The 15,490-nt window shown below is 38.3% G+C and overlaps 1 protein-coding gene across 3 annotated transcripts in view; it reads right to left on the bottom strand.

Annotated features, from left to right (window-relative positions):
* The window catches only part of AP1S2 (adaptor-related protein complex 1, sigma 2 subunit), a 28,264-nt gene extending 13,561 nt beyond the window's left edge, over positions 1-14,703 (bottom strand). For 2 of the 3 annotated variants that reach the window (XM_009084192.1, XM_009084191.1), the window contains exons 1-3: positions 14,524-14,702; positions 7,527-7,635; positions 6,496-6,633 (exon numbers count right to left, since the gene is read on the bottom strand). In XM_009084192.1, coding sequence (XP_009082440.1) covers positions 6,496-6,633; positions 7,527-7,635; positions 14,524-14,702 — 426 coding nt within the window. Of the gene's footprint in view, positions 1-6,495; positions 6,634-7,526; positions 7,636-14,523 lie in introns of all 3 variants that reach the window. The other variant, XM_009084190.1, reaches the window with a different exon arrangement.
* Between the last annotated feature and the right edge of the window lie 787 nt (positions 14,704-15,490).

The following is a 15,490-nucleotide window of genomic DNA, read 5'->3' on the forward strand; positions in this document are numbered from 1 at the left end:
GAATTGCTTATACCAATGAATGATCAACTTCATAGTTTTGTGAAGTGCATGTTGTTGACCAGTATTGGAATTCACAGCAGAGGGTACTGAATAGTTATCAAACAGCAAGGACTTCACTTATGCTTATGTGTCTTACTTATAATTGAAACTCTCTAATCCTTCAAAGTTCACTGGATGCATATTTAACACTTATTGTGTTAAATAGAAGAAACAAAGACTTTTTTCTTCACAGCTTGTTCAATCTTAAGAACTTTTAATCAGCATTTGATTTCTCTAATACCATAGGATCTCTCACATGTTACACACACACACTGAACAAAACAGTCTGGAAAAGGAGAACATTATGGAGACACATGATATTTTCAAAGTCTGAAGAAGAGCTGCTCAGGTGAAAAGTGGACTGCTTTCTATCATTTTCAGTTCATAAAGACAAGGTTAGATTAAGATCTGACAACATGTTTCTGGAAAGACAACTAAAGCATTTAGAAATCACAGCCTGCAAATTTATGGTAGATTCTAAATGTCATGGCACATCCAAAAAGCAAGAAACTTCACAAAAAACATTAAGATTTTGAACTGCATCTGTCCAAAACGAATCAAGAGCCTTTCATACAAACCAGCAAAATATTCAAAGTACCAGGAAACAAAAAAAGGCAGTTTGAGAATGGCAAGGGGTTTATGTATGATACAATAACTTCCTGGATACTCAATGCCACTTTTTCCAGACAACATTTAAATTTGGAAAAGTTAATTTCCCCTCCCCCCATTCCTACTTTGGGGAAACAGATGCAAGTTCTTCTATTGATTTTCTGGACCAATTCCTATTGCTTTAAACACCTGGCAAGTATTTGCAGGAAAGCCTACCCAACAGTGCAAGGAGGACAGTTCAAAAATATCTATTAGAAACACCTCTGATATGAAGGTTTACAGAGCTGTCTGTGACTATTAAATTTACAATAAGTTGTCTTTAGAGGTTTGTTCCTAAGAGCTGGATGCAGCACTCCAGGTGGGTCTCATGAGGGTGGAGCAGAGAGGCAGAATCATCTCCCTTGACCTGCTGGCCGTGCTGCTTTTGATGCAGCCCAGGACACAACTGGCTTTCTGGGCTGTGAGTACACATTGTTAGATCATGTGCAGCTTCTCATCCACCAGCACCCCCATGTCCTTCTTGGCAGGGCTGCCCTTGATATGTCCATTCCCTAGCCTGGATTGATACTTGGGGTTGCCCTGACCCAGGTGTAGCACCTTGCACTTGGTCTTGTTGAACCATGAGGTTCCCATGGACCAGAGAGCTTGTCCAGGGCCCTCTAGATGGCATCCTGTCCTCCAGGAGTGTCAACCACACCACTCAGCTTGGTGTCACCTGCAAATCTGCTGAGGTGCAATGAATTTCACTGCCTATGTCATTGCTGAAGGCATTAAATAATGCTGGTCCCATTAGAGACCCCTGAGGAACACCACCCTTGAGCCTCTAAGCCGTTGACCACTATCCTCTGGATGCAATTATCCAATCACTTCCTTATCCACCTAACAGTTCACTCACCAAATCCATCTCTCATCAATTTAGACAGAAGGATGTTGGGGAGGACTGTGCCCAAGGCCTTACAGAAGTCCTGATAGATGGCATCTGTAGCCCTTCCCCTGCCCACTCATGGAGTCACTCCATCACAGAAAGCCACCAGGTTGGTCAGGCAGGGCTTCCTCTTGGTGAAACCATGCTGGCTGTCCCAAATCACCTCCCTGTCCTCCATGTGCCTTAGTCTGTTCCATGACCTTCTCAGGCACAGAGCTGAGGCTGACAAGACAGTAGTTCCCAGGGTCCTCCTTTCTACCCTTTTTTCCCAGCCACCTGGGATTTCACCTGACTGACATGACTTTTTGAGTATCATGGAGGGTGGCAAACAATCTAACAGCATTATAACCTCTTTCCTGCTATATATCCAACATCCTTGAGAGACTGAACTCCAAAATGCATTTTACAAAAGCCTCAGCTATCAAAACACTACCACAACTTAATCTTCTGAGTAGGGAGGGATTCCACATCCACAAGGTCATAGCTATTTCCTCATCCTTAAACAATGAACAACATATCCCCTTCTCATTCATGGTAACAGTCATAGGTTCCCATGTAGATCTCCTAAAATGTAATTGTAGATCATTATTTGTGCCTAAAATCAAACACATGTCTTAACAACTGCAGTGACAAACTGACCAACTACACTGACTACTTGAAACAAGTCACACATGCAACATGAGGAGCAGACAGCAATCAAGGCAGCCAGATCTCCATTTCAATAAACACTCTATTATGCATTCATGTTTCAGAATACGAAAGAAGAATACAGGTATAGCCAAGTCAAATAATGCCACTGCCAACTTAGGGAGGCAGTCTATTCCAACAGTCTATATTTAAGAGCTAACATTAAGTGAAGACTGAATTAATTGCATTAATTATGGTAAGGTTCTCAGGCAACTAGTAAGAAAGCAGTGCTTACAAAGGGACAAAATCCCTTACACTGCAGGCTGAAGTATCAGGGATATTTTTTTTTGCCACTGCTAATGCCAACATCCCTTTATTTTGTCACATCTCAAGGGCAACCTAGCACCTACTATTATGCATACCCTGAAACCTATAGTTTCTAATCAGCATATTTCATCTCCAAGAAAATTTTCATTTCCAAAGATGCTTATTCTAAAACCAAAAGCTTAAATCCACACAGCAACCCTAAGCATCTAGCACAAGTCAGCCAACATTAACAATGTAAGAACCCTTCTGGGAATAGGATGCTTGAAAGGGCTTGAAATAGCAAAGAAAATAAGGTTAATTGATGATGTATCTCCTATTCTTCATGCAGAAGGACTAGTAAATACTACCTGAGGCTACACTGCAAGAGCTTAACAAAAACATTCACATAGCTTTTAGATTTTTAATCATTGCTAAAATAGTGATGGAAACAAACAAGTGTGATTTGTTGACAGATCCACAGGACTTTGTATTGAGTTCTCTCTTAAAAAATATATATTTACAAGTATTTCAATGTTCTTCAATCAACTACTAAAACAATAGATAAACACCCTACAAAAGAATAGGGGTGGACTAAATGGGGATAATGTCCAAAATACTTCTATAAAAATTACATAGTATGATGAAAAAAAGAATTTTCACTCAAAGCCAATGTTTAGGAACTTTCTTCTACTTCAAATCAAGATGAGTGAGTCTGTATAGATTTGCTTTTAGACAGATAGATATAAATATATACATATAGATAGATATAACTGCTTGTTTTAGGTATTAGAATTATCCTCTCCTTGATTTTAGCATTTTGGCACAGTAAAATGATCGTGAACTTCAAAGCACCATACTGAATTACTCAAACCATCAAATAAAACCACAGCAATTAGACATTTGAGAGAAATAAATCAAATCCTCTCTTTTGCATGGAACATCTATTGCTGGGAGTTTCATGCATTAAAAAAATGAAGTACCACAAAATCATGCTCAGGGTTATCTTTCAGCTGTTCCACACATCACATGTATAGATGTGAACTCATGCAACAACATACTGCATCTGCCAATTTTCTTCTCTCAACATAACTGAGCTGTTCACACAAGCAAAAAAGCAACTTTTCAGCAATCATGCCTTTGTAATCACTAGTTAGGTATTTAAAATTTCTGTAGCAAACAAGATATAAAATTATCCAAGACCTGTAACAGGATTCTTTTGAACACAAGTATTTTTAACACTAGATTTCTAAGTATGGAGTCACTGGAGCAATTAGTTTTTACTACCATCAGTATGGGTGCCACTGCCAGTGCTGACAACCGACAGCTGGTAAGTTACCAGGTGGTAACAGGGCAGGGGGGAGGGAATGAGTATTTAAACTTGGCACATTATTAAAGACCTAACTAGAAAGTGAAGGTGGGAAAGGCTTACAAAGTTAGTATGTTTCAATAGCAGAAACTCTAGCAGTTAGTGCTATAGTATGACAAACTGAAGTAGGTGCTTAGACACAGAAGCACATCCTGGAAAACCACCACAGAGCATACAAGTAAGTAAGGTTATAATAACTAATTCACTACTCAGCGATGTGTGCCTCTGCATATTTCCTTTATACATCACACAATGCATTTGTGATGATTTTCCTCTGTGTTAGTATTCTGTACAGCTCTTCATCTTTAAGGTGCTTCATACATTAATGTAGCAGCATTACTAATTAATAATGTTGTGTATTCAACACTGATTAATATACATATTTGGCAAGATGAGTATTCAGGGCCAAATAAAAGTCACCTTGTTGCACATAATTAAGACCTGACATGGTCAAAAACAAACATGTGACAAAACTGCTAGAAATGTGTTTTGCCTTTGGAATCAAAGCACATTTCATTCTGGTATTTTTGAGGTATTCTGGGAAGCAGATATTAACTGAAAGCACTAAACAGTCACCAGTTGTGACAAACTATTATTTTTAACAACCCTCTTCATCAAACTCAGCATGCACATAGCAGCAGCTGATACAAAAACAAACTTCTGCAGGAAGAGTCCAAATTTATTGGAAGCTCAATTTAAATATGAACCCAGACCTTTAGGGCATCTATAAACTAAAAAACAGATTTATGAAGTAGTTTTATATTTGATCAAAAGTCAATATCCTATAACTAAGAATGAAAAACAAAAGTTCAACCAACATAAGACTAGAGTGGTGCTGTGATAAACTGTTACATTCCAATGATTTAATAAACCTTGACAACAGAAAAATCTCCTAGAGATGGGGAAAGGAAGGATAATCAGAGTAAAGCTATCACAGCAAGGGAAAAATCTCACATTGAGAAAGTGATACTTTTGTTTTGCATAAAATTTTTAAACTTTAAATTATATTAATATGAAATTATAGGCTCTGTAAAACATGAATGCTAGAAGTTTGGCAAGAAAAATCAGTAATTAATTCCTATAAGTAGAATGCATTTTTGCTTTAGAAAAGCCCGAAGAAAATGGTGAAGAAAAAATTCAAAAATCAGTAAGAATGAGAAAAAATACCGCAATTCTATTTTACATATAATTAACTGCATTTGCACGAGACGGATTGGAATATATAACAAATCTGTTAGATCTGTTTTCATACAGAAAAGAGCAAAAGGTTTGAAAAGAATAAGCAGATTATTTTTCTCCCCTCTTTGTAAACTGCAACATGACTTCTGGTTAAGACAATTCCTTCTAAGACTAAAGAAGGGCATGACAAAAATTGAACCAGAATACAAGAAGTAAATGTATTTATTTCCTTTCTAGGAAAACAGGGTAGCAAATTTGTATGTAGTGACTGGCCTTGTTCATGACATTAACAAGCTGTTGACATAGAACTTCAACGTGCAATGGATCTGCCCTTAGTCTAAAAGGATTACAAACACAGCTACAAGGGAAAAGAACATTGTGTTTCCCCATCCTATTAATACTACATCCAACAACAAAAAAGAGTACCAAGTGAAACACAGAATGCTTATAAGAGAATTATGCAATAAACTCACAGGACAAAACAACAAATTGAAGGTTCACAGGGGGGAAAAAATACAGTAACTTACATCTATATAAAATCTGAGCAGTGAACCTCAGTACATTTAAAAAAACTATGGTGCATCATCTCTGTGAAACCCTATATTCCACTCGTTTGCACTCAAGACTGATGATTCCCCCAGTACTCCAGAATTTTGTGACTTCCATTTAGACATTCAAGGGCCTTAACACTGCCTACAACTCAGTAAGAGGAAAAAAAAATAATCAAAACAAAATAAACCCAAATCAACCAGCATAGGATGGAGAAACATGGGGAAATTATACTGTTTTTCTATACCGTTGAACCCCTTCACATCACATGTTTTTAAAAAACATGGCAGACATGTAATCTTTCTTCAACAGTAGTAATAAATAACAAAAGCATTCAAAGTGAGAAAACAATGCTACTATACTTTATTCTGTATGTTTCTATGGCACTACTATCACTGCTTTGTCAACTTTGAAATATTGCAGAGTAAGCAACCTACAGCAGAAAAGCAGCTCGAAGAACTAGCAAGAACTATACCTGAGTGAGTTTCAAAGAAGAGAGTCTACCTTCTGGATTTCAGCAATGAAACAGTAAAGAAGTGAACATGCATCAGGTATGACAAAAAACTAATGGTTAATTAACAAAAAGAAGAAGTGAAAGACACATGAACAAAACTAAGTTAAAGCAGCATGAACTATAATAATTAGGTAGACACATAAAACAGCCACTTGCACTTACTAACAAAACACAAAATCACAGTAGGTTACAACAGACACATGCCAAAATAATATGAAAAGAGCAGGTAACATCATCCTATTGCACAATTATGACAACTAACTAGAAACTACATGCTAAGCATGCTAAAAAGTACATTCTAGAAGTTTAGAGAAACAGAAGATTTTTTGAGTCACAGCCTACCATGCTGACACATTGGCCAGAGAAGGTGAATTTGCTTACCTCCTGTAAAAGATCTGCCTGCTCAATGGCTTTAAGAACATTTTTCTTGGAAGTTTCCTGAACTTCCCCTCCTAAAAGGAACTCATCCAGAATGAAATAGGCTTTTTCAAAATTGAAGATGATATCAAGTTCACATACCTAAAAAGAACATCAAGTATTATTGCAAAGTGGGAAGATACTCTCAACTGAGGTATATCTTCTCACAAAACTTAACTCTTTCACAGCATCAAATCAAGATGTTAGCCTATGGCTATAACCCTGTAAGCAGTGGGGCAACATTAAATATCAGTCCTTGGGGGGAAAAAAACCAAAAAAACCAACCCCCTCCCTTTTTTCTTTTGCTTGAGTTAAAAACAGTTATGACAACCTCTTTGAAAAATGAGGTTCAATTTACAGCCATCTGCATGATGTGGCTCTTCATGAGGCAAGAGAATATCCCTATACAAGTTCTCTTCTTGCCTGCAGAATATAAAGGCAGATCATCCATTCTTACAGAAAAATGTGATAATGCAAAAATCTCAAATTTGTTATTCATCATGTACATTCTCTAGTTGGAAGGACCAGGAAGACAGAAAAATGAGCAGTAGTTTTTCTAGGAGTGCTAATGTACATTACAATGGTTGGTTGTGTTTGCTGTCTGGGTAAGCAAATGTCTGTCCTTTCCTTACTGTTCCTGCTACTTCACAACCAACTGTCTCCTTTGGGAGCAGATGTAAGAAGTGCTCACACACTAGAGCACTGCCAGGGAAAAGGAAAGCTGAGAGCCTGAACCGAAAGCTAAGATTTTACCTGACCTCAAGGGAGACAACTATGAAATGGAGGCAATTAACACCAGATTAATAACAGTTCTTCTCCCAAATCAATAATTTAATTTTGTATTTTAACAGTTATAGAGGCAATCATCAGTTTAGTTCGGCCAAGCAAGCCATACAAGACGTGTCAGATGCACCTTTTCAACTGCTAGCTGATTAAGTTTTTCTAAGTGCTGTAGGCATAAAGCAAAATGACAAAATATAAAGAAACTAACTCACACTGCCAAAATACTTGTCAAGAAGTTCTACATAGCGATGAATTATTTCCAGAGTTATTAGTTCATTGTCCTGATCTTCAATAGCACAGCAGAAATAGAGGCTTGCATATCTGTAATAACAAAATAATCTTAGTGTTAGCATATGAACATGAGCAAAATGAATGCACTTGAGGTGTATTACATCCTCAGTTGCCCTTCACACTCAAGTTTAGCATATTACTATCAATGGCCCAACAAGTCCCACCAAAGAATGGCTGAAAGACCAGAAGATGTGCATGTACAAAAGGGCTTTGTCTCCTTTGTCAAGCATGACTTGAGTCACTACCATGCTTTAGCTGACAGAATTAAATGAGCCAAAGAGGTGGCTGGAAAAGGAAATGCATTTGATTTTCTTGACCTCCTGGTGGAGTTACTATCTGTAAGGTCCAAACACCAAGTTTCTAGCAATTTACTTCCACCTTGGAAGACAGGGAATTCTTTACTTCGGATACGATCAAGTTTCACTTTAACAAAAAGACCATCCAATTCTACTGTGCTCTGCCATACATTTGTTCAAGTCATGTTTAAAAAAGCTGATACAAAACCAAAACAGGAATGAAAGCTCAAAAACCCACTTAGTCTTTTCTCAAGTGCCAAAACCATATGCTGTTCAGTCACTCATGGCACAAACCAGATTTCAAGTACCACCTGTTGTAACTACTAATTTACATGAACCAGAAACAACTTTTGTTTGCCTCTTTAGAGACCACAACTGGCCATATTAAGCACTCAGAGTAGCCAGCCCTATTGAAAAAGAAGCCAAGTTTAAGATGTGTATGTTTCCTATACAGAGAAATCCATGCAGCTTTTGAATATTACACATTTTATCAGCTGGGACTTTGTAAACCCCCAAAAGAAACTGTCAGGGTTTTTGCAGGACTTCTAGCCAAAAATGTGGTATTTTGAAGTATGTTGAAATTTGTCTCCCAGACACTCACCCAGTATCATTTATGACCTCAACGTGTCCCACTCTCCCCCCACTCTGCTCTGAGTCAAATTGCTATGGATTCATCATGAACAGGATAACTTTTATACAAAAGCTCTAAACTATTATAAAATATAAAATATTACTGCCTACGATTTTTTTCCCATCTTATCACAAAACATAATGGGGGAAGACACCTTCACTGAAGGATTTAACACTTTCATTCCCTCACTCTTTCATCTCTTCACCACAGGGATTTATCAGAAGTCCTATCTGAGCACAGTTCCTTTGATTTTACATTGTTGTGTTTGTGCCTCACTAATTTTTCAAGGACATTCACAGTCACTGTAGGAGCCTGCAAGATTCAATCTGTATAAGGAATCTAAACTATTTTAAAGAGTATTGGAAAGCAATATTAAAAACAAAAAAACCCTAGTGAGGAATTTTTAAGTCAAACTCCATGTTATCTTATTTCCTTGTAGAAAAAAAGGGCTCTGACACATTGTTGACATTTACACTAATCACCAGCACTCAGACCAAACCCATCTAAACAAAGCTTTCATCACATCCAGATGAGCAGCACTGATTATGATGAAGTGCAGTTAAACTGTTTCCTTACAGTGCTTAAACACAAGCTGAACCACCTACCAGCAGACCTTATCAAATCCTTATAAAATCAAAGTCCTTTTGTGCTTCCCTATTTCTTACAAGGATCTTTGGATGCATGGAACGTCCTTTTGTGCTTCCCTATTCCTTACAAGGATCTTTGGATGCATGGAACTATTTCATGTGAAAACAAAAAGGAGGGGAGGGGAGGAGAGAGGGAGACTAATGTAAAATGCTTTCCCGAAAAGTGGTCTGCTCTCAGTGTCCTCATTTAAAAGAGAACGTAACATACTTTCCAAGACTGTACTTGGCAGCTAAGCGAGTAGACTACACATTCAAACTCTGCCAACTGCAGTTCTGGAGAAATAAGACTGAGAAACAAAAACTCCTCAGTGGGAATCAACACAAAATGGAGGCCTGGGTATCTATTATTATATGCAGAGAGTATTTTTCCATGTATTTTTTAAGTAGCAACCATAACTAATGGATCACTACTCAACAAAAGAAAACAAATGCAGATTTAATAAGCCTACATGGCAAACAGCAGAAGGGTATAAACAAAGTGAGCCATTACTGCAAAGGGCATGAGCATACTACAAATGGCTTCAGACCAAATTCTCAAAAGCAGTAGTTTGTGATTTTTTTCCCCCAGAGGCCAACTCTTCATATAAAAGTGTCCACTTAAGAGTGTACAGCAGACACCAGAGGTTTCGCCAAGTGTAGAAGCTAACATGGAGAGTGTCCACACAAAGAGGAGTAGATTACTGTACTCAGACTGAAAAAGATTTCTGCTCTGCAGAAGCATTTTTTCTTCCTAATGAGCCTGACAGAAACCTGTCTTTCACATGCATCCAATGAAAAGGCAAATCCTGAGAGTAAAGTATGCTACATCACACAAAAGCAAATACAGTGCAGTCTGTAAGAAATGTTCTGCCTTTTTTATTCCTACTGCACTTGTGGTGGGTTTTATTCTCACTAGACATTATTGACAGAATCTTTAGACTCAACTCAGTTGCTCACCCTCATTAGGAAAATATGACAAATATCCTCTACTTGTCAGAAAGGGAACCAAAACCAGAGACCAGAAACAGTTTATGGAATAAAAGAACAAAAAGCAAACACAGAAGGTATAAATACTTAGACAAATTCCTGCCTTCAGATAGAAGACCCTAGGACTTTTTTCATGATGGGAAACAAACCCATGCATCTCCCCATCAATAGCTATAATAGTTCAGTGGTGGAAAACCTCACAACTGGCAGGCAATGCTTCAGCAGAGTTCTCTACCACTCTGCTCACAACCAGGTTCAGTAACTCTGCTGGCAGATCAGGTCACTGTGGGCATCTATTTTATGACTTGCAAATCCCAGCAGCTCAGTGATGTTCTCCTACTAGATGAGAGAAAATCTGCTTGAAGTCATCCCTGGAAGTTTGTCATCAGGTAAACCTGCAAACAAGCTGTAAGTCTGTCAGCATCTAAATCACTCTGTATGTAGATCCCAATTGCAGAAATATGAAGCTTACAGAGATTGGCATGAACAGAACTGAACTGTAAATGACAACCAAGAGGCAGTCAGGTGTTTAAGGGAGCCCAAAAACCTGTGGTTTGGTGACATTGACCCAATGAAAACTGAAACCACTAAACAGTTGTGCTTGGCAAAAGATTGTCTCCTCAAAAAAGCTACGTATTTCTTTAATAAAACAAGAAGTTTTGAAACTCTAGGACAGAGTCTAACCAAGTTAAGCATTTCTTCTACAGTTTCTCATTTCAGCATGGCTATACACCCCAGTAGTTTTAGAAATGAATGAATTTGGTACTGCTACTCCTCTAAGAAAAAGCTGTTGCTTGTTGATGCTGAGGACCTTCTAATACCACAGGAATGAGAATCCTATATAAAGGCAACCTGATCTAATTAAAATTATCAAACCCAAGTATCCAATTCACTATAATCATTGCATTCAGCTTTACAAAGGTACCTAACCAACACCATAGGAACACTTTTGCCATCCAACTGCCAGCTAAGTTGTATATAAACAAGGACCACATCAACTGCTGGGCACATACCACTAGCCACATGGCTGTGCCTTTGGTTCACAACACTGAGTGAAGAGGTACTACTTGCAGAATGGGCCCTTTCATTGTTTCTTTCAGTAGAGGGAGGGTAGAAAATTTTAAAGCTAATTTTGCTGCAAGTCTTAATCATAACTGTAGGTTATGTTACGTGAAAGCTAAAGATGACTGCACTACTATGATGGTTTTATAACTCAGATTGCAAGTACAGTTCTGAACTGACACAAAAAAGCAAAGCCACAATCCTTAAACTAATTCCCATGATTGCAGTTAACCAAATGCTAACAAAGTAAAACTTATATAAAACCCGTTCTTCTCCAAGTTCAGATTCTGACTGCAATATATGACACAAAGAAAATAACTCATGCTGCCAGAAGCTAAAATAGTGAACAGGTGAAGTCTTCAAAGGAAAAAAATAATCACATCTTAAATTTTTTTTAAGCAAAATTAGAATTTTAACATCTAACACTTTTTTTTCTGCCACAAGGGGAAGGCTGCATGAACTTCTGCCCTATATGCTTCAATACTACTACAGTCAGTTTTTAAAATGACAAAAGTGATGAGTAAACACGTGGTGTTTGCTATGTTTCCAATCAGCTGCTTGCAATGACTCCCCCTCTATTTTCATGAAGTGCAATTACTGTTGGCTTCCCATGTTTGAATTTATTTTTCCCAGCAAGTCACTCAAAATCTGTGTCTCCTGAAGGCTCACATCCTTTTTTAATCTTCTGGTGTCTATCAGCCTGAAAAACTCTCTTCCAAGCCAGCAGCAGAATACGTATGTACAACCCAATTCCTGAACCATGATAAAAGCAGGACACCTTTCCCTGTGTGTTTTGTAGTGCTAGTGAAAAAAAATTCAGAAGGCAATGACTGAGCCTATGTTGCATTATCAATGCTACATGTATGAAACCAAGGAAAACAGAAGTTACATGACATACATTCAGATGGATTTTAAGTTCTGTTTTCTTGAAGATTGACTCAGAAACCATCCTATAAAGATGAAATATTAAAGAGCTGAGGAGGCTAATCAAAACAGTCCAGCTGTCTTTATAAATGTTAAGTATAAGAAGGATCCAAAAGCTACTTTGCATTTGAGTTCATTCTGTTCTTGCAAAAAGGTACATCAGTAAGACCCTTGAGGATACTTCTAATAATGCCAATCATTCTTTGAGTCACAGTATCTAGGTCAATTCTCTCTTATATATGGACAGTAAGTACACTCTAAAAACAAACAGCACAAATTTCAGCGATTTAAGGCTCGTAACACCAATATGCACATGCAACATGTACAATAGCACTATGCACGTACATTTATAGCTTACATTGAAAAACATTTGCACCAGCAGGTTCAGAGTCTTCCCAGCAATACATCAGACAAGAACAGATCTTAGTACAGATGCTCAAGAGCCTTTTGTTTGGGAGCAACTGGGAGCACCTTTTGCAATTTCAAAAAACACACAAAGTTCCTGCGGATATGTTTCTCTTTTAGCCATCCACCTCTTCAGCTTCAAAAAAAGAAAACCAACCTTTTTCAAAGAAATCATACCAGTTGGTACTCATCTTTACTTACGGTGTGGTGGCTGGAAAAAGTCTCACAAACCTAAAAGCTGTTAGTGTTATCAGATACAGGAACGTAAACTATCACCTCATACCTAGCCCTTCTAGAGATGTTTTAGCCAAAAAAAGAGCAAAAATAAGGCAAGATTTGAGAAGTTCATTAGCTTGTTACAGACTAATCTTTAGCAAGGTTTCATAGGCTCACTGTGCCAGACTGGTCTGCAGACAGTGAAATAAGCTCCTGCAGTCAGCTGTGCACACCAGTAGACTAGCACAGACTGCAGTCTGCATCGGGCCAAAAATGGTCTGAATACATCTCACAGCAAATTTCTTCATTCTCCTTGACCACAGGACCCATAGCACACTGAGATGCAAGAACACCACAACTTTCAGCAACTTAAACAGTCATACCCAAATTTCCACTACTTCCCACAACACAAAAGGACATAGCAAGTAGTTCCTAACAGACGAGGAGGGAAAGCAGCTGTGTGGAATCATCCCCAGAACAGCTACTGCTGCTCAAGACTGGGCAGGGAAGGGAACAGACTGCCCTACTCATGTGTAATTCTTCTGATCTAGTCCCATGAAAGTCCAGCTGAGAAAGCACTTGGAGGCATTATCACTTAAGACAGCACAGCAAGTGTTTGAGCAAGCTTGTCTCCATGCATGGAGACAAAACAAGAAGTTTTGTGAGAAAACTGAGAGGCAGAACAAACAAATGTGTTATACTTCTTTCAGCACAGCCTGGAGCATTGTTCCTCCTCTTTCCTGCTCCTGGTGATAAAGGACCACATGCATTAGACACACCTGCAACACACATGTGCATGATGTTACACACACCAATGTGTTTATGAAACCAGGACTTAAAACATCTAAACATATTTGAATCTACCCACTTGGTACACTGGAAAAGAGTTACAAACTCTTCATTTCAGCTCCAGTTTCCTCTGTCCTACCTACGCAGAGAACACAACAGCATTTATTGTAGGGTACAAATTATCTGCCATCTCAAAGAGAAAACAGGAATTCACAAACCTTCTGAAGTTTATAACTAACTAGGGAAGGGAGATAACTCCAGGCAGACAACACAAGGCTTTGTAGCACCAGCTTTACCTGGAAAAGATGCAGCCCACCACATGAGGATGAGGATTACTGCTAATTGTGGAGAAAATTATGTTCACACCACTATGTTGTAATACATTCTACAGATCAGCACAAAGCTAAAAAACGCTTTCCAAATACTCTTAGAAAGGCTAGGGAACAACTGAAAAATTATACAGTACTTCCACCAAACACAAGTCATGATTCCTTCAATTGGGAGAAATTCCTTTCTGTATTAATAGGAAAAAAAGATAACCTCAAAAAATTATTTTATTATTTCTATGAGCCTTTAAAAGCCAGTTACATTTTCAAGTGATTTATGAAATCACTGCTTGAGGTAAACAAAATTTTTCTTTATCAGCTATTAAATCTGAAATGTCTACAAATATGAAGCACATATGCACTCTGTGAACCTAATCAGAGTACCAAGAACCTCCACTCCTTATGAAAGTAGAAGGAAAGCTCATTTCTTTTCTTCAGTACATTTCTAAATGCATGAGTGATTTTCCACACATGAATGATTCCTACTTGGTTATCAAATTAGATTCAAGGGAAAAGTCAGTCTTCTCTGTAACCAGCAGAGGGAAAGAAAAAACAAACAATAACAAAACAAAACAAAAACAACCTTCATTATTTTCTTGCTACTTATTACATGTTTGTGATGTATGGCAATTACGAGGTTAGTGAGACAGAACAACCTTTTGTAGACAATCTTCAGGTCTCTCCACTCCAGGAAGCTGCACATTTTCGGTTTGCGAGCTAACACTGTTTGAACAAGTTCCCTTGTGATTTTCTTCTTTTCTTTGTCAGATAATGGGACATACCACTTCTGGAGTCTCAGTTTTCCCTGGCGACTAAAAAGCAACATAAACTGCATCTGTTGAATTAGAAGGAAATAAAAACAAAAGTATTAATCTCAGTCCCCGAGTTCTAAAAGGATCTCTGTGAGAAAAACCAAACAGGAAGCAGGACAGACATCCAGAACCCAAACTACATCATTTATTTCTATAGCACTGGCAGATGTTACACAAGATTTGGAAGCACCAGTAACACAAAGGGTTCCGCTGAGCAAGGTCAGTCAAGCCAAAGACAGCAGAAAGCGCACACAAGTTTCACACACGGATGTCAGAGTCGTGGGGTAGCGAGTGAATACACCCAAATCTCAGAAAAGCTAAGTCCAGCACCGGTTTAGTTGCATTTGCGAACAGAAAAGGACAGAAAAACAGCACAGTAGTCTCTTCGAATACCCAAACTCATTTTCAATTCACCGGATTAGAGCCTTACAGCAGGAGCAATTTGCACTTAAGATCTTTTTGAAAAGCCTCAGAATACTTTAAAAGGCATTAACCCTCCCAACGGAGAGTCCTACGGCACAGCAAAGCCCAATCTTTTCTTACGTTACACAAAAGGAGGAGAGATTAAGTGCGTTCCCTGCGGTCCTATGTTCCAGCTCTCGCTTCCTCTAACGGAGTGATGTTGCAATTATATTTTAAGAGGAACTTGCGGGCTGTGTTTTCCAGCAGCTCGAACACTAAAGGGAATGGCTTTTCTGTTTTATTCTTTACCTTTTCGCTCAAAGTTCTATTGGGCTGGGGAAGTTTCCCAGGCGGTGCGAGAGGCACGAAATAGGATGAGAAAGCACAGCCTAGTCCCGGGTGACAAGTC

Source organism: Acanthisitta chloris, unplaced genomic scaffold, assembly GCF_000695815.1.
Source record: "Acanthisitta chloris isolate BGI_N310 unplaced genomic scaffold, ASM69581v1 scaffold42831, whole genome shotgun sequence".
In the NCBI taxonomy this organism is placed as follows: Eukaryota; Metazoa; Chordata; class Aves; order Passeriformes; family Acanthisittidae; genus Acanthisitta; species Acanthisitta chloris.